The 20423-nt window shown below is 46.1% G+C and overlaps 1 protein-coding gene across 20 annotated transcripts in view; it reads right to left on the bottom strand.

Annotated features, from left to right (window-relative positions):
• MOCS1 (molybdenum cofactor synthesis 1) overlaps positions 1-20423 on the bottom strand; it is a 44413-nt gene that overhangs the window by 11189 nt on the left and 12801 nt on the right. For 15 of the 20 annotated variants that reach the window (XM_067753052.1, XM_067753061.1, XM_067753057.1 and 12 more), the window contains exons 4-10: positions 7237-7401; positions 4916-4977; positions 4513-4624; positions 3991-4103; positions 3381-3491; positions 1031-1151; positions 521-568 (exon numbers count right to left, since the gene is read on the bottom strand). In XM_067753052.1, the coding sequence (XP_067609153.1) occupies positions 521-568; positions 1031-1151; positions 3381-3491; positions 3991-4103; positions 4513-4624; positions 4916-4977; positions 7237-7401 (732 nt within the window). Of the gene's footprint in view, positions 1-505; positions 569-1030; positions 1152-3380; positions 3492-3990; positions 4104-4512; positions 4625-4915; positions 4978-7236; positions 7402-20423 lie in introns of all 20 variants that reach the window. The other 5 variants (XM_067753070.1, XM_067753071.1, XM_067753065.1 and 2 more) reach the window with 3 other exon arrangements.

Below are 20423 nucleotides of genomic sequence, written 5' to 3'. Positions count from 1 at the left end.
AAGGAATTAGGCAGTTGAGATCCTGGCTGTGTCCTCCCTAGGAAGCTGAGTAGCACTCTTAGCTTGCTGCCTAAGCGCTGCCCACACAGAAGCATAACAACACAAGGACCAACGGGCACTAATGGTCCAGACACGCACGTGAATTGACCCACAGGACAGAAGGGAAGGGACGCCTGTGACTGTATCCAAGCTGGGAGATTCTAAAGCCGAGGACAAGATCTCTCTTACCCAGAAGCTCCATTTTCAGGGGACAACTAACATAGCGATCATAAACCTGGAGGACCCCCCCGACCTGATTTCTGGTGAGACAGAACGATGATTTCTGTGGCATGTACAGTAAGAGGGAGCCAGGGAAGGGAAGAAAAGCCACAGTAAAGGCTTGGAGGGGTAGGAAAAGGTGAAGGATGAGAACCTCAGGATGAAGTGCAGGATCAGGGTGGGGGGGCGCCTACGGCAGGGGCCCCACCCCACGGGACCCCCCCGACAAGGGTGAGTGGTTACGTACTGATGGGTCACCCACCGATGAGGATCATGGGCCGGTTCTTCATCTGGGAAATATTGAACATGCCTGGGGCGAGGGAAGGATGGGGGGGAGAGGAGAGCAGGGAAGCGGGGAGAGAAAGAGGGCGGGGAAAAGAGTTCACTGAAACGAACGATGGACACAGAGGTATGACAGCCCCGTGGACACGCACTCACCTACCGCAGCCCGACAAAAAACCCCCGCCGTACACTGCAAGGTCGCCCATGATGGAGCCCATGACAGTTTTTGGATGCCAGGACCCTGCCCTCCCTGTCAGGGATGAGAGAGGGGCAATGACACCCCTCTTTCTCCACCACCCAATGAAACAGCCCGAGAGAATGTGGGGCCCCCCGTCCTGTGCAGGAGAAGCATCACTGCACCCCAAGTCTAGAGGTCCAGCAGAAGTGACGGAGAGCACGGACCACACTGAGTGCCACTGGCTCACTACAGACCTCCCTCCTGCTGACAGTGGCCCACTCACCGCCCAGCCTGGCCTCCCCGCCCCCTCACCTGCATGCTGCCGCTTCTTCCTGCCCACGGCAGCCCCAATGATGCGCAGCAGCTCCTCCTCAGAGGCCCCCGCCCGCAGGTGATCCCGTAGAGATACCTCTGAGTTCCCAAAGAGGCAGACCTGGAGAGATCACATTGCAGGTGAGGCCAACATGCCCCCCTCATCCTGAGCCTTGGCCCCCATCCTTGGAGCCCCCCTGGGCTGGGCACGAGGGCCTCCCATGGCTGGTCATACTCAAAGCAGGTCTTCCTGCAATGAGGGGCCGAAAGTGCTAGATGGAGGAGTCGGAGGGGCTGGAAGGGCAGGAGGCAAAAGCAGACACCCCAAGGCCTGCATCATCTGACTTCCGGTCGTGTTTCCTTCAGCGCGTGGTGCGTGCTTGAAAAATACCAAATAACTGCCGACAGATACAGCACATGAAAGTCTAGATCCACACCCTCTCCTGAGACATTCCACGCAAAGGCCTCTTCACTGCATGAGAACGGACCCCAGTCAGTGGGAGCTGAGCCCCGGCACGGACATCCATTTCCCCTCCATCCTCTTCCAGTCCCTTTGCTCCCGGACCCTGCCCGCCTGGCCCTGACTCGGGGCTGAACAGCAGAGGGCTGGTGGAGACGGCAGCCTGAGGTCATTCAAACTTGACTCGATGCTCCCCTGACTCTGGGAGAGGCTGGGAGCTCTGGGGGGCTCGGGGTGGATGGGGCAGTCCCAGAAGGCGGGAAGCCCCACAAAGCACCTACCAAGTGTCAGCCCCGTGCAGGGAGCTGTGGGCACAGAAGCACGGGTGACAAGCAGACACCATCAGAGAAGACATGAACGAGAGCTAAGCGGAAGAGACACCCACTCCCCCGTGCTGGTCAGTCCCCCTTCCTCGCTCCCCACCAGCCCCCATTCTCTGCCCTCTTCTGCAACCAGAGCCCCCCTCCTGCTGGCTTCTGCCTGGGTTTGGCTGATGGGAGGTCAGAAGGTGAGAGCAGAGAAAGGCCGGGCACTTCTCGGCAGTGGTGCTTCCGGCCACAACCACAGCCCCAGCCAGGCGGCCGCTCCAGCTCTCCTGGGAGCCCAGTGACGCCAACTCCTCCCCTGCCCCTTCCTCCCAGGGGTGGGACAGCAGTTTGCTGCTGCTCATCCAGTGCCCTTACAGGCCCCCTTAACCCTGCGCTATAAACAGCCTCTTCCTCACATTCTCCTTAGAATCCTCCCTCCACTTCCCGCAGCGGGGTGGAGGGGACTGACTGACAGTTACCACCGACTGTCCACTCAGTCCTGTGCCTCCAGCCCAGAAGACACCCTCGCTTTATAACAACCTGCCGCACAGTTCCTATCGGGTGTCCAGCCTGACGGCCCAAACCCAGCCACCAGCACGCCCCCGATCCCAAGCAGATCCCAGAGCTGACCAGACAGCCCGGAGCCTCTCTCTCCACCCACACCTGCAGCTCCAAGTTCTTTCACTCTTCCTTCCCACCTTCACCTTAACTCTTACATATCTGGAACATCACGAAGTGGCCATTTAACTGTCTTTCTATTTCCAAATTCAACCCGGGAGTTATTCTTCCTAAAACATGAATCGGGGATCTTGCTCCCCACCTTGTATAAAAACTCTGCCCAGTGTCCTCCTGTCAACAGGACACACTCTGCACCTTGCATGGGGTCACTCAAGCCCTCCACGAGGTGGCCTCCCCACAGCTGACTTTAATCTGCCCTGGCCAAATCAGGATGAACGCATCCATCCTCCCCCGCCACTACCTCCCCCCCACCACGTCCAGTCTCCATGGCTCACTGAGGTCCCTGTGCGCTCCCTCCAGGTTCACCACCAGAAGCCTGTCCGGCCCCTCATTTGATGAAGAATCCCGTGCTGCCACCCATTAGCTCTTTGTTTGGTCTCACAGGGAGTCTCTGTGGCCTCACAGAAGATGGGCATGTCCACGCCTCCCTTCCTCCCGCCGTCCCTGGGCCTGAACGCACAGCATGTGCTGATGAGATATTAGATATGAGTAACGGATGCTGGTTTCAGGAATGAACCCCTGGCCTGGTGGGAGGGGCCAACCAGGGTGGGGGCTGGGGGAAAAGGGCACATCGATCCCCGCCCAGCCCTCCCACAGCACTGAGTCCTGGAGAGTGGCTCCTGATCAACCAGGGACCCAAGGAAGGAAGGAACCAGGGTGACGGTTCCACGGAAGCCACGAGTTCACCTTGATCTGCTGCTCCCACGATCCTCCCATCTCTGACACTATCTCACCATCACCCCGTGTACCCTGCTAGCCTCACCTCCAAACAGGGGGCACGGGTAGGAAGCCATAAACAGAGCACAGAGGGGACAGGGGTGCCCACGGGGAAGGGGACACTCACCTTGAGGTTCCCGTCAGCTGTGATTCGCAAGCGGTTGCACGTCCCACAGAAATGCTCAGACATGGACGTGATGAAGCTGACTCGGCCTCGGAAGCCAGGGATTTTAAAGGCCTGTGGGTGAGCAGTGGAGGGGAGGGGGATAGGCAGCTGAGTGCCAGCTCTCTCCCTGACATCAGAGCCCTTACCTCTCGGCCCTCTCCCCAGGAGCCCTGCAGAAGGCAGCCCCCAAGGCCCTCGGACAACAGAAGACTCCAGTATGAAGCCCATGAGCTCTCCGCCTGCACCTGGCCTGCCCCCAACAAAGGCTGCTAAAGATGCAGGAACCTGAGGGCAGCACGGCCAGGGGCAGCCACGTGGAAGAGCCAGACAAGCACCCGCTCCACCACTCAGTCCAGTGCATCCTACAAGTTCCTTAACCTCTGCCCCACGTCGGGCCTGCTTCTGCGTCAGTGAAGCAGGGAGGCTGCTATGATGGCCCTGGAACACTTCCTGCTTAAAAGGAACTGTCCTGCATCACTGACCCCACCCCCAAAGCAGCCCCTGCCAGCTCTCCCGTCCTAGGGTGGAAGCACCACCTTTCTCCCGGCCCCATCCCTGCCCTCCCGCCAACCTTGGCTGTGCTGGATTCCTCCTCCGGCAGCTTCTCCAGCTCCGGCCACTGCTGCCTGAGGGTGTCCAGCATCTCCTTATAGCTGACCATCTTCTTGAAGTTCCACTTGTTGCCTGTATTGGGGGTGGGAGCTACTGAGTCACATGATGCGGGGACCCAGGGGCTTCAAGTTCACCCTCCCACAGCCCAGGAACCAGTTCTCCGCCGCCAGGCCAGGAGGGCACAAGGTGCCTGAATGGATGGATGGAATCACAGCCACGCCCACTCTGAGAAGCCTCCGACCCCCATCGCAGCCCCGGTGCCTGCCCAGGCCCCTCCCCACCACCCCTGGAGAAATTCCTACACACACAGTGGTATCGGGGCCAGCAGCACCCACAGGGGCAGCCGAACCTTGTCCGCCCTCCTCAGCCTTTCCCAGGGTTCTTGACAGCCCCCCGTCGTGCTCTCAGCGGGGCTCTGGTCCAGCTCTGCCGACAGGCCCGGCCTCCTCTTCCCCCACCCACCCTGCCCTGCAGCACTGACCATCAAAGGGCATGTACTCTATGAAGCGCACGTCCAGGGGAAGGCCCTCGGTCAAGGCCACGAAGTCCAAGAGTTCGTCCTCATTCAGGCCTCGCATCACCACACAGTTCACCTGGTCCAGGGATAAGAGGACCACAAGGGCTATCCCCACTGCGTTCTTTTCCAGGGATGACCCTTGTCGGGGATCTGACACCTGCCTAGGCTCTCCACCCAGGGTCCCGTTCCTTGTGTCCCTCCCCCAGTTCTCCATGGGTTGGAAGATTCCATGGGTCAGTGGTTTTCTCCCCTCCCTCCTGGGGAGTGGGGGGCAGGGCTGCATGGAGCGGGCCAGGAAGTGGTGAGGGGTACACCGCAGGTGCACTGGCCAGGGCTGGGGCCTGTCTTGGGGCCAGGAAGTCCTCACCTTCACAGGACTGTAGCCCAGCTCAATGGCCTTGTGGATGCCCTCCATGACCTTGCGGAAGCCTGTGGGGAGGGAGAGGAACAGGGTCCAGGCACTGCCTTCCTCTCCCCCACGTCCTCACACCCATAGAAAGCACCAGAGCCACAAGGAACCCCAGAGACCGCCGAGTCTGGGGACCAGAGAGTAAATATTTCAGGCTCTGGAGGCCAAGAGGCAAAATTGAGGCTATTATGTAGATATACATCATAAAGACTTTATTGACTAAATTCAGAATATGGTAATAATTGAGTATAATATTTGTAACACCACTCTGGAATAGAATGAAAGAGTGGAATTCTTTTTGCAGGGATAATATGTTGCTTAATTGGTATTCATGGTTAATGTTCCCTATCATTAAATTCATTGCAAATGTTATCTGCAAAATCCATTCTTGGCTCGAAGGCTGTAAGAAAAACAAACCAGGCAGGGGGCTGGAGTTGGCTGGTGGGCTGTAGTGCGTGGACCCTGATCTAGGTGAACCCCCTCATAGCCCAGATGAGGAAACCGAGGTCCAGAGACAGGCAGGGCTCAGCTGGGGGTCTCGCACAGAAGGCAGGACCCCCAACTCCCTCCTGGTGCCTGCTCTTCACCAGTCCGACCGTTCACCCACTCTTCATATTCTCACCGAGCACCTACTAAGCGTAGGTGCTGGGCCAGGGCTGGTGAGCGATTCCCATGCACGTGGCTCTCTCCTATCTCTGTGGTTAGTGCAGTAAATGTGATCCCAGGCTGGCTTCTCCTCCCCACCGCAGCTCAGTCATGTATCCAAACATGTGAGTGCCTCCGGCATACCGGCCCCTCCCCCACCCCCAGCCAGCCTCCACGGTTTCCTTGCAGCATTTTCAGAGTAAGACGGCAGGAAGAGACGGCAAAGGAAAGACTGTACAGCTTTTATACAAAATGCCATTAGGATAATCTAGAAATTCTCTCTTCCGTCAAGCCCTCTCCCTCCAAAAGGAGGCAGGGGACACAGGGATATGAATGGGAAGGCAGATCTGGCATCAGGATCTACTGTCTCCGATCCTCATTCCAGGAAGGAGTCAAGGAGGCAGGGGGCATGGGGAAGTGGGGCTGGGGGTTCTCTGGGTAAAGCTCACAGTTATACCTTCCACTTTCCCACCTCAGAGCCCCTGCGGTTCTCGACTGACATTCCTCCTCAGAGTAAGCTCCCTTGATCTGACCACCTGGCTCCTGAAGGGCCAGCATGAATGCCTCCTCCTTGAAGCCCTCCCAGTCTCTCCCTGCTGGAGGAGAGAGCCCTAGAGAGAAAGAGTTCTCTCTTCCACTCTGCAAGTGCTTGAACTGACAGCACAAGACAAGCAAAGGTGGTTCCGTGGCATCACACCTTTCGGCCCTTCGTAGCCTGTAAGGCAGGACAGTGTCCTGTGCGTCTGTCCCCTCCACAGCACCTGGAGCAGCCTTTAGAGGGCAAAGACACTCCCCCCGCCCAAGCACTTCCTCAGCATGCTGCCAAATATAAACAGGAAGTTACACGCTGGGGGACGGTGGAAAGAGGAGGTGGGGCTGAGAGCTGGAGGCTGTTTCCAGAGAAGCAGAAGGAAAGCTGGGTCTCCCCGGCATCTCTCTGATCCTCCGGAGAGGCCTCAGTAGTGCACCACCCTCCCCAAATCAAAGGGCATCTGAGCCTGTGCAGAACCTCCCATCCCAACCTGGGGCCCACGGATGGTGGGCGCTGGCCTAGTGAGACCCGGGGCTCAGGCCCCTCCGCTCTCCACTGCCACCCTCTCTGATGGAGCCTGGCAGGAGGAGGCTGTGGGTGTGCTTGCTGTAGGGGGTGAAGGAAGAGGCTTACAACAGGATGGGCTCAGGGAGCATCCTTAGGCGCTGGGGGACCCTCAGCTGGCAGTGCTGGCCCTGTCCCTGGAAGCCCAGGGCAGCTAGCTGCTTCCACCCCAGGCTGCCCCACATTTCCTCAGAGCTCACTACAGGGTAACCAACTTGTCTCAGTTTGTCAGGGACTGTCTTGGTTTTAAAACGGAATGTCCTGTGTTCTTGAAACCCTCTCAGTCCTGGGCAAACTGGGGGCAGGGTAGGGGGAGGCTGGTCACCACAGCTCATTAGCATCCGATCCCAAAATGTCCCCAAGAGTGCGGCTACAGAGACGAGGGACCTTTAGCAAGACTGAGGGATGAGGTGTAAATGCCTAGGCTTAGCTATAGTCCAGGCACCAAGAGGAAGACCAGGCCCCTTGCACCGGCCACAGCTCCCCAGCTACGAGGGCCTGGGAGGGTCACCGTCCACCATGAACCCCATGTGATCACCTTTCCTGCGGACGATGAACTCAAACTTGGCTGGTACCAGCGTGTCCAGGCTGATGTTGATGGTACTGAGGCCAGCTTCCTGAAGCTGCGGCAGCAGCCGGGCTAGGTTGATGCCGTTGGTGGTGATGCCAATGGTCCTCAGCCCTTCCAGCTGGTGGAGCTGTGCTGGAGAGAGAACAGCAAGGGCTATTAGCCTTCTTGCTCTTGGTGAGGCCAGGAGAAGGGCTGGAAGGAGAAACTCCGAGCCAGATAAGATGGATGGAAAAGGGGCTCTCTGCGGACCTCTATTAACCAGGCTTAGCTTAATAAGAAATATAAGAATAAGAAATAACCAAACGATTAAACACCGAGTGCTCACCTTGCTAGAGTGCTGACGGGATCAGATGGATCAAGGAGACCGGAGCCCAAAGTGCACACTGGAGACGGTTCTATACAAATTGGGAGGGTAACTAGCTGCGCCCAGCTTAGCAGTCACCTAGGCAAGGAGCAGGAGGGGCCCTGGACCTGTCAAGGAGGTTGCCTGTCTGGGGAACTATATATGGATGAGTTGGGTACGTTGGTCTCCCTCCCATGCCTGTGAGTAGGAGGAAGGCAGCAGCTTCTACCCCAAGGCTACAGTACTTAAGCGAGCTGAAGGGGGTGGGGGCAGCCCTGAGTAGCTGCAGATACTCAGGAGACGGGATCCCTGGAGTCCAGAAGAACTTCACTTCCCTTCTCCACAAACTCGGGGGCAACCAGCATAAACAGATATAGCACTGACAGCCAGGCCAACAGAAGCCTTGGACACTGAAATGAGTACACAGCTAAGAATCAGTAAATATGGGCTTCCCTGGTGGTGCAGTGGTTAAGAATCTGCCTGCCAATGCAGGGGACATGGGTTTGAGCCCTGGTCCAGGAAGATCCCACATGCCGCGGAGCCACTAAGCCCGTGCGCCACAACTACTGAGCCTGCGCTCTAGAGCCCATGAGCCACAACTACTGGGCCCTCGCGCCACAACTACTGAAGCCCACGTGCCCTAGAGCCCGTGCTCCACAACAACAGAAGCCACTGCAATAGGAAACCCATGTACCACAACGAAGAGTAGCCCCCGCTCACCACAACTGGAGAAAGCCCACGTGCAGCAACGAAGACCCAATGCAGCCAAAAATAAAAATAAAAATATACATTAAAAAAAAGAATCAGCAAACATTTTAAAAGAATGCTGTGATATGGGGAGGGGGAAGGGTAAGCTGGGATGAAGTGAGAGAGTGGCATGGACTTATATATACTACCAAATGTAAAACAGATATCTAGTGGGAAGCAGCCGCATAGCACAGGGAGATCAGCTCAGTGCTTTGTGACCACCTAGAGGGGTGGGATAGGGAGGGTGGGAGGGAGACACAAGAGGGAGGAGATTCAGGTTTTTGTGAGATGTTACAGAAAAATCCAAATGAACTTTTTGGCCAACTCAACAGAAGAGTGAAAGAGGAAGAAGAAAGGACAGAGATAACAGAAAATGACTCTTTCAAAAAGCAGAGTTAGATAAACACAGATGCAAAAATCCTCAACAAAATATCATTAGGAAACCAAATTCAACAACACATTAAAAGGATCATACACCACGATCAAATGGGATCTATTCCAGGGATGCAAGGATGACTCAACATCCACAAATCAATCAATGTAACACATCACATTAACAAATTGAAGAATAAAAATCATGTGATCATCTCAATAGATCCAGAGAAAGCATTTTATAAAGTTCAACGTCAGTTCATGATTAAAAACTCTCAACAAAGTGGGTATAGAAGGAATGATCCTCAGCATAAGAGAGACCATATATGACAAGCCCACAGCTAACATCTTACACAAGAGTGAAAAGCTACATGCTTTTCCTCTAAGATCAGGAACAAGAGAAGGATGGTCACTTGTGCCACTTTTATTCAACATAGTATTGGAAGTCCAAGCCACAGCAAATGGAAAAGAAAAATAAAAGGCATCCAAATCAGAAAGGAGGAGGTAAAACTGTCCCTATTTGCAGATGATATTATACACAGAAAACTCCAAAGACTCCACCAAAAAACCATTAGAACTAATCAACAAATTCAGTACAGTTGCAGGATACAAAATTAATATGCAAAAATTCATTGCATTTTCATACACTAATAACAAATTATCAGAAACAGAAATTAAGAAAACAACTTACAATTGCATCAAAAAAAATAAAATACCTAGGAATCAATTTAACCAAGGAGGTGAAAGACTTGTACACTGAAAACCGTAACATGCTGATGAAAGAAATTGAAGATAACACAAATATTGATAAATGGAAAGATATTCTCTGCTCATGGATTAGAAGAATTGATACTGTTAAAATGTCCCATACTACCCAAAGCAATCTCCAGATTCAATGCATTCCCTATCAAAATTCCAATGGCATTTTTCACAGATATAGAACAAACAATCTTAAAATATGTATGGAACCATAGAAGACTCTCAATAGTCAAAGCAATCTTGAGAAAGAAGAACAAAGCTGGAAGCATCACGCTTGCTGATTTCAAACCATATTACAAAGCTATAGCAATCAAAACAGTACGGTATTGTCATAAAAAAAGACACATGGATCAATGGAACAGAATAGAGCCCAGAAATAAAGCCATGCATATATGGTCAATTAATTTACAACAAAGGAGACAAGAATGGAAAGGACAGTCTCTTTACTAAATGGTGCCAGGAAAACTGCATAGCCAAGTACAAATGAATGAAACTGGACCACTATATTATACCATACACAAAAATTAACTCAAAATGGATTAAATATTGATCTGAAACCATAAAACTCCTAAGAGGAAACATGCAGTAAGCCCCTCTGACATTGGTCTTGGTGATGTTTTGGATTGGACACCAAACGCAAAGGCAACAAAAGCAAAAATAAGTGGGGCTACATCAAACGAAAACGCTCCCACACAGCAAACGAAATGGAAAGTCCACCTACTGAATGGCAGAAGATATTTGCAAATGATACATCTGATAAAGGGTTGATATCCAAAATATATGAAGAACTCATATAACTCAACACTAAAAAAAAAACCTATTAAAAAATGGGCAGAGGATCTGAATAGACATTTTTCCAAAGAAGATACACGGATGGCCAATAGGTATATGAAAAGGTGCTCAACATTACTAATCATCAGGGAAATGCAGATCAAAATCACAATGAGATATCACTTCACATTTGTTAGAATGGCTATGATCAAAAAGACAGGAAAAAACAAGTGCTGGAAAGAATGTGGAGAAAAGGGAACCCCTGTTGGTGGGAATATAAATTGCTGCAGCCACTATAGAAAAGAGCACAGAAATTCCTTAAAAAATTAAAAACAGAACAAACCATATGATCAGCAATTCCACTTCTGGGTATTTATCCAAAGAGAGTGAAAACATTAACTCAAAAAGATATATGCATTCCTATGTTCACTGTAGCATTATTTATAATAACCAAGATTTGTCCATCAATGGACGAATGGATAAGGAAAACGTGTGTGTGTGTGTGTGTGTGTGTGTAATGGAATATCATTCAGCCATAAAAAAGAAGGAAATCTTGCCATTTGTGACAACATGGATAGCCCTTGAGGGCATTATGCTAAATGAAATAAGTCAGACAGAGAAGACAAATACCATATAATCTCACTTATATGTGGAATCTAAATAAAACCAAAAAAAAAAAAAAAAAACCACACACCAAAATCCAAACCAAACAATAATCATGGATGAGAACAATACTTATGTACAAGGATGTTAATCGGTGAGCAATACATAATAAAGGGATGTAGGAAAACATCCAGATGGCCAACAACAGAAAACTGGCTAAATTATGCTTTGTCTAAATGATGATGGAATATTATGCAACTAAAAATGACTCTGTAAAAGAATAAGTTAGGATGTTGGGAAATACACATGTCACATTAAATCCAGAGGGCAGGTTAAAAACAGTAGTTGAAAACTAGGTGCAAAGAAAAAAGACAGGAAGGTCGCCAAACCAAGATGTTGACAGTGGTTACAGTTGGGCAGTAGTGATACTATTTTTGCTTATCTGAAATAAACATGTATTACTTTTGTAGTAAGAAAATGAAAGTTTAAAAATAAAAGTTGTTGTTTTAAAAACAAAGAAAAGAACTTTCCTCTGGGACTCTGACAATATGGAAAATTAGTAGTAGTTTTTGGCTCCCTCCACCAAATCAACCCTGAAGAAATACAGAATCCAGGAACTTAAAAAAAAAGACAATCTCGAGAAACTCACAGGAAGATGGACAGTCCTTTCGAGCTGGTATGGGGGAGGGGGTGTGTAGCCTGGGGTTGAAGTAGACTGGCAGAGAATGGAAGCAGTTAAAGGAAAGCAAGGCAGTTCAAGCTCTCTCCTTACCCTCATCCACTGATGCCTCAGAACAACTGATGCTGTCCCCTTCCTGAAGAATTTGGTGGTAACAGCTCCAGAGAACTAGCTTAGGAGGTCAGCTCAGGGAAGCTGCCAAAGCCTTGCTGGGATTCATCCCTCCACCCTCCCCCTCCAAAGCCCCAGGACTGGTGGATTAAAATGGAGAGTAACTGCCTCCTTCCAAATCTGCTTCTCTCCGAGGGTTTGAAGGTGAAGGTCTGTCATATCACATCACTCCAGGAGGTGCCATTCTCATCACAGTCTAAGTCAACAGCATCTCCCAGAGTTATGCAAGTACACAACCTGCGCTGTCCTACGTGGCCAGGCTGGTCACTGGTGGGGAGATTACAAACATGAGTGAATAACTGTGATTTTCGGGGCTCTTGAGCTCACTGGGTCTATTGAAGACTAAGATCTGGACTTAAACCTTTTCCCATTAAGCAGTGCCATTCAGAATAGCTAATATCCTCGGGGGAACAAACTTACTGCCTAAACTAAGGAGACCCTTGAGAAGTACAACCAGTGCTTCCCCCACCAAAAACAACACAACCCCAAACACCCCCAACCCTCTCTATATATCAATAGAAAAGAAATGATCAAACAGACCAAAATGTAAGATAAACATAAATACAATAAAAGAAATAACAGAAGATATTAACAATATGAAACAAAATGTTTCATTATAAAAGGGAACAAGGGAAAGTAGTAGTTAAAAACAGTATTGTGAAATAAAGAACACAAGAAATAAGTTAAATGGTAATATCAACATAGGAGACATTGATGAGTTGGGAGGTAAGATTAAAGGGCTCTCCCAGGAAAAAGAGGAAGAGAGTAAGATACCAAAATATATTTTAAGAACTGTGGAGGCCCTAAGTAGAAGGGGCAACATCCAGGTAATAGAAGTCCCAGAAAAAAATTAAACTGGAGAGAAGGAAGGAATATCTGAAAACATAACAGAGTAATGAAGAAAAGTTTCCCCAAATGTAACGCAAACGTAATAGAATGAAAGGACGATGTCACTGAATGCCAACAGGACAGATGAGGAAAAGCCTATCCTAGACACATTACAGTAAAATTTAAGAAAATCAAATAACAAAGGCAACACTCTAATAACTTGCAGAGAAGAAGTGTGTATAACCAAGAGCAAAACCCAGACTGACATCAGACTTTTCCCAACAACCAGACTGACTGTAAGGAGACAATGCGGTGACATTCTTAACATAATGAAGGAATGAACCTTGGACATAAGATTTTAAAAGCATTCAAAATATTATAAAACTACTACTTTAAAACATTTAAAAAACTACCTGGTATGTCAGATTTAATTAGATTCACCATCAAAATTAGAGTCACCATTAGACTCATATCAAAAAACTTTTAGAGGGGGCTTCCCTGGTGGCGCAGTGGTTGAGAGTCCGCCTGCCGATGCAGGGGACGCGGGTTCGTGCCCCAGTCCGGGAAGATCCCACATGCCGCGGAGCGGCTGGGCCCGTGAGCCATGGACGCTGAGCCTGTGCGTCCGGAGCCTGTTGCTCCGCAATGGGAGAGGTCACAACAGTGAGAGGCCCTTGTACTGCAAAAAAAAAAAAAAAAACTTTTAGAGGAAATATTCAAATAAGAAGAGAAACAAATTCAGGAGATGCTGTAAGAATTATGGAAATTATGAATGATCAAATACCTTGGTAAAGTTTGTTGTTATCTTAAAAGGCAGAGCATGTGCTTATAAGAGATACAGAGGGGCAGACTATTTGTAATGACCTGAAAGAAAAATTATAGAAAATATCAACAATACAGGTGGGGGAGGGTTGAAAAAAATCAAGGGCCTAAGAGTGTGCTAAACTTTTTGCCTTGTGAGGAAGAAAAAAGGGGGAGGGTCATTTATTTAAAAGTCAAAAAGGAGGAAAAAGAAGCACAAAAAAAGCATGACAGAAAAAAGTGTAGAAATGAGTCCAACTATTTCAACAATTACAACAAAGGCAACTAGAATAAACTTGCCAGTTAAAAGTCAAAGATTGTCAAATTTGATCAAAGTAACAGCTATGTGCTATTGTAAGAGACATATCTAAAGTATAAGAATACAGAAAGGTTTAAGATGAATAGATGAAAACAGATAAAACAGCACACTAAAGCTAAAAGCAAGCTGATATAGCTTTAGTAAAATAAAATACATAGACCTTAAGACTAAAAGTATCATCATGGAGAGAGACCTACTACACAGTGATAAAAGATCCAATTTATGAAGAAGACATAACAATTCTAACCACATATGAACCTAATAAAATCACCTCAACTATAGATAAAATAAAAGCAACTGGACCTCTGGGAGAAACTAACAAAACCACCTACTTATTTATTATTGGCAGGCCAAGCAGATAAAAAGCCAGCCAAGATTGACATAACCAAAGGTTTGGGAAATAAAATTAACCAGCTGGATCCAATGAACAAGTATAGACTTCTTCATGTAATAATTAAAGGAGAAGCTCCTCAAGTATATAAAAAACATTTATAAAAACTGCCAATATACTACGTCATAAAGCAATCCTCAATAAATTTAAAAGGATAAGTTTCATAGAGATAAGATTCTCTGACCACAATATAATTATACTTTAATAAAAATATGAATTAAAATCCTCATATTTTGAAATTAAAAACACTTCTAAATATCTCATAGATCAAAGAAAAAATCAGAAAAAATAAAAATAAATGTTATGAAAACAATAGGCTACATTAGGACAGAAACAGAAATAATGAAATAGAATATGAATACACAATAAGAGGTTCAACAAGTTCAAAAGTTGGTTTGTTTAAGAATAGCACAATGGACAAATCTCTTGCAAGACTTAACAACAAAAAGAGATAAAGACACAAATAAACCACATTAAGAATAAAAAAGACAAAACTGCAAGTAAAACTAAGATAAAAAGATAATAAGAAAATATTACCAACAATTTCATACAACTGACATAATGACAAATTAAAAAAAGAAACTATCAAAACTGACTCCAAAAGTAGAGAACTTGAATAATACAGTAACTATTAAAGAAATTGAAGATGCAATTAAAAATCTCCCTACAAGGGCTTCCCTGGTGGCGCAGTGGTTGGGAGTCCGCCTGCCGATGCAGGGGACACGGGTTCGTGCCCCGGTCCGGGAGGATCCCATGTGCCGCGGAGCTGCTGGGCCTGCGAGCCATGGCCGCTGGGCCTGCGTGTCTGGAGCCTGTGCTCCGCATCGGGAGAGGCCACAACAGTGAGAGGCCCCTGTACCGCAAAAAATTAAAAAAAATCTCCCTGCAAATAAAATACCAGGCACAGACAATTTACACGTGAGCTCTACCAAACTTTTAAAGAAGTGATTACCATCAATGTGGTGGTGTTGGAAGGTGGAGCTCTTAGGAGGTGATTAGGTCATAAGGATGGAAGGATTAGTGCTCTTATAAAAAAGATTCTACAGATCTCTGCAGCATCTTCTGCCTTATGAAGATAGAATACAATGAAAAGTCTGTGACCCAGAAGAGAGCCCACACCTGACCATGCTGGCACCCTTATCTTGAATTCCAGCCTCCAGAACTGTGAGAAATCATTTGCTGTTCATAAGCTACCCAATTTGTGATATTCTGTTTTAGCAGCCTGATACACTACCTAATTCATTCTTTGAAATTTAATACCACAAATCAGTTAAGGCAGGCATGAAAAAGAAAAATCATACACCCAATTCACTCACGGATATAAACGCAAAAACTTACACAAAATATTAATAAACTGAACCTAACAGTAGACAAAAGCATAGCAGACCATGCCTAGGTTGAGTGTATTCCAGGTACAATGTCAGAAAAGCTATCAATGTCATTCAGAGTAACAGAGTAAAAATGAAAAATCATAGATCATCCTAACACACATTAAGAAAGTGTATAATTAGGGCTTCCCCTGGTGGCGCAGTGGTTGAGAGTCTACCTGCCGATGCAAGGGACACGGGTTCGTGCCCCGGTCCGGGAAGATCCCACATGACGCGGAGCGGCTGGGCCCGTGAGCCATGGACGCTGAGCCTGCACGTCCGGAGCCTGTGCTCCGCAACGGAAGAGGCCACAACAGTGAGAGGCCCACATACCAAAAAAAAAAAAAGAAAGTGTATAATTTAAAAAACAAACTTAGTACTAGTAAGGGAACTTCATTACCTAAAAGTTATTGTGAAAAAAAGCTTCTAAGAAACATCATTCTAAAACTAACACAACATTGTAAAGCAACTATACCCCAATAAAAATTAAAAAAAGAAAGAAACATCATTCTAAATGGGGAAACATTAGGAGTATTCTTTTATTACCACTACTATTCAACATTGTACTTGAGATCCTAGATACTGCAATAGGACAAGAAAAGGAAATTAAAGACCTAAAGATAGGAGAAAAAATTGTCTTTAGTTGCAGATGATGTGGTTGCTAGTGGAGAAAACTCCAAAGACTCTAAACAGACATATTATAGCATTGATAAGAGAGTGATAAGAATATCAACCATGATGGGCTTCCCTGGTGGCGTAGTGGTTGAGAGCCCGCCTGCCGACGCAGGGGACACGGGTTCGTGCCCTGGTCTGGGAAGATCCCACATGCCACGGAGCAGCTGAGCCCATGAGCCATGGCCGCTGAGCCTGCGTATCCGGAGCCTGTGCTCTGCAATGGGAGACGCCACAACAGTGAGAGGCCCGCGTACCGCAAAAAAAAAAAGAATGTCAACCACGACAATAATAGAAAATATAATTTTAAACATGACACTGTAACTCTGAGGATCCTAGCATAAAGCAGAATTCATCCCAGATGGTTAAAATAAAGAATTTAATGAAAGGACTACTCACAAAGGTGTGGGCAGACTTAATGGTCTCAACAATGAACAGTACAGCACTCAGACTAGAAACACTAGGGATCCATAACCATGCCTAGGGCCAAAAGGACCTGGGGAGGAAATTAAGTTAGGAGTCCAGTTAAGGCACCATGGAAGACTGGCTGCCCTGTAGGAGTTTTAGCTCTGAAGGGAACTTAGCTACAGTCAAAAACCCAGCATAGAAATAGAGCAGGGAGCAGGAAAAAAACCAAAACAAAAACCTGATCTCATTGGCCAAACCCATCAGGAACCCAACAGGCAAGGGACCCTGGGTGACGGAGTCCCTAGGGGCCAACTACCTAGAGCAAAGAACGGGGCAAAGGAGGGAAATGTGGGAAGGTGGGGATGTGAACAAACAAGATGTCAATTCCCCCAACTTGATACAATGCAATAAAATCCCAACAGATACACAAACAATGAACAAAGGGAATTACAGAAACTATTCCATTTACAACAGCATCAGAAAGAATAAAATACTTAGGATTTAACTTAACCAAAGAGGTGAGAGCCTTGTACAATGAAAACTACAAAACACTGCTGAAATAAATTTAAAAAGACATAAATAAATGGGAACACATCCCATGTTCATGAATTAGAAGACTTAATGTTGTTAAAATGTCAATACTACCCAAAGCAATCTACAGATTCAATGCAGTCCTTAACAAAACCCCAATGATATCTTTTGTATAAATAGAAAAACCCATCCTAAAACTCATATGGAATCTCAAGGGACCCCAAATCATCTCGAAAAAGAACAAAACACTGGAGGTCTCACATTTCAATTTCAAACCTTCCTACAAAGCTACAGTAATCAAATGTGTGGGATTGGCATAAAGACAGACATAAAGACCAATGGAATAAAACAGAGCCCAGAAGTAAATCCTCACACATATGGTCAAACGATTTTTGACAAGGGTGCCAAGACCATTCAATGGGGACAGGACATTTCAACAAATGGTGTTGGGAAAACTGGATATTCGCATGCAAAAGAATGCAGTTGGACCTAAATGTAAAACAATAAAACTCTGAGAAGAAATCATAGGAATAAAGCTTCATAACATACCCAAGAAATCACTGCTGAATCCAATGACCCAGAGGCACTGGCAACAAAAGAAAACACAAACTGGACTTCATGAAAATTTTAAAAAATTGTACATAAAAGACACTATCCACAGAGCAGAAAGGCAACCTACAGAATGGGGGAGATATCTGAAAATCATATACCTGTTAAGGGATTAATATCTAGAATAACAAGGAACTCCGAAAATTCAACAACAAAAACAACCCAATTCAAAAATGGGCAAAAGACTCAAAGAGACATTTTTCCAAAGAAGATATATTAATGGCCAATAAACACATGACAAGATGCTCAACCACTACGGAAATACAAATCAAAACTACAATGCAATACTACCTCATACTTCTAGGATGGCTACTATATAAAAAAAAAAAAAAAACCCCAGGAAACAACAAGTGTTGGTGAGGATGTGGAGAAACTGGAACCCTTCTGCACTGTTGATAAGAATGCAAAATGGTATAGCCCCTGTGGAGAACAGTATTGAAGTTCCTCAGAAAACCCAGAATTACCACATGATCCAGCAATTCCATTTCTGCATATAAACCCAGAAGAACTGAAAGCAGGGTCTCAAAGAAATATTTGTACATCCATGATCACAGCAGCATTATTCACAATAGCTAAAACATGGAAGCAACCCAAGTTGACCAATGAATGAATTACCAAAATGTAGTGTATTCATACAGTGGAATATAATTCAGCCTTTAAAAGAAATTCCTCAATATGCCACAGCATGAATGAACCTCGAGGACATTACGCTAAGTGAAATAAGCCAGTCACAAAAAGACAAATACTGCGTGATTCCACTTATACGAGGTTCTTACAGTAGCCAAAATCATAAAGCTAGAAAGTATAATGGTGGTTGCCAGGGGCTGGGGAAGAGGAGAATGGGAGTCATTATTTGATGGATACAGATTTTCAGATTTACAGGAGACTGGAAATAGATGGTGGTGATGACTGCATAAATGTGAATGTGAATACTTAATACCAATGAGCTGTACATTTAAATAAGTTGGTAAATTTTATGTTATGTGTATTTTAACACAATAAAAAAAGGAGAAAACATCCCAACAGAATTTTCCAGGGAACTTGGTAGGCAGATTCTAAAATTTCCATGGATGGACAAAGCTTAGAATAGCTAAAGCACTGCTGAAGAATAAAAAGGACTTGCCTTATCAGATAATGGACTTATTATGAAGCTACGGAGATTAAGACTGTATGATATTGACACAGAGATAGACAAACTGAATAGAACAGAACCCAAAACAGACCAATGCACACATGGTAGATTTATGGAGGAAGTGGGAACTATTTAGTAAAAGGAACTAGAAAAAATGACCATTCACATGGAAAAAAATGAAACTGGAGTCCCTGAAATTATCCACAGATTAAAGACTTAAAAGCAAAAAGCAAAACTTTAAATATTCTAGTAGAAACATAGGTAGTTGTTCTGACCTTGGGTGAGGTGTTTCATTAATAACTACAAAAAGCACTAACCATAAAAGACAGAACTGACAAATTCAAGAACTACCATTGTCAAAAGAATTGTTACACAAAGTATGGCTTGCTTTTCAAATTGGAAGAAGACGTTTGCAACATACATCAAGAACTTGGAACAAACCAATATGAAAGGATAAATAACCAAATAGAAAAACAGGCACGTGATACGATTTGGCATTGAAGAGAAAAATAAATATACACGGCTAATAGGTGACAAGATGACTGACCTCATTCTAAACAAAGAAGCACAAGTCAAGACCACAATAAAATAGCCTTTTATACCCAGTCCACTGGCGAAGGTCCAGAATGATAATACTGAATGTCGGGGAGGATCCAGGGGATCCTTAGGTACGGCTGGGGACAGTGCAAAGTAGCACAGCCCCTGGAAGACAATGCCGGATGGTTCGCCAAGATTAAACATTCACGTATTCAGTAACCCAGCAAACTCCACTCCCAGAGGAATTGTATACCGAGACACATGAATGAGAATACACGTATTTAAAGCAGCACTGTTTATAATATCAATAAACTGGAAACAACCCAAATGTTCACTAACAGGAAGTGCGGTGTATTCATTTCATGGAACAGGAGGTCGCAGAGAAAATGAACTGCAGCTCTGGATGACATATGTTCATTTCAGTTGCGTCAAAAGAGTGATTCCTGAAAGACTGCACACAGCACAATTCTTACAAAGTTCAAAAACACCATCTCAGTTTTAAAAAGCAAGGGAATGATAAACACCACGTTGAGGAGTGTTTCCTTGGGAGGGAGGAAGTACAGGGTAGGAAAGTCCACACAGGTGGTTAAAGATTCTTGCCAGGGTTTGATTCTTCCAAAAAAATTAATGAGGTAGTGGGTTTCCTTAGGAATTCATAACATTATTAAAACATGTAAATAAATTTGTATGAATAAAGTAAAAAAGGCCAGGCACGGATCAATAATGAGATTATGTCACAAACCCAGGATTATGATTTAATCTAATTCTAGGTAACTAGAGTCCATCAAAAATAAAATGAAACAAAAAACTTCACGCCATTTCAAAGCCTTCAATGGCTGCTCTCCATTGCATCAGGCCTCTTATGGGCTCTAAGCTGTGAGAACTGGATGCTCCATAATTCATTTCTTCAACATAACGGAAGAAAGGAAGGGAGGAAGGAAGGACAATACAGGGAAAGCCTGCAGGACTGAGTGATTCTCCAACTAAGCTGTCATCTGACAGCGGAAGTCAGCCTTGAAATTAGAACCCCAAATCCTTCCCCTGCAAACACTGCCAACACTATCACAGTATTGATACTTGTATGTTTACAGGCATACCTTGGGGATAGTGTGGC

This window comes from Pseudorca crassidens, chromosome 10, assembly GCF_039906515.1.
Source record: "Pseudorca crassidens isolate mPseCra1 chromosome 10, mPseCra1.hap1, whole genome shotgun sequence".
In the NCBI taxonomy this organism is placed as follows: Eukaryota; Metazoa; Chordata; class Mammalia; order Artiodactyla; family Delphinidae; genus Pseudorca; species Pseudorca crassidens.
The sequence above is the reverse complement of the archived record's forward strand: the minus strand, read 5'-3'. Positions and strand labels throughout refer to the sequence as shown.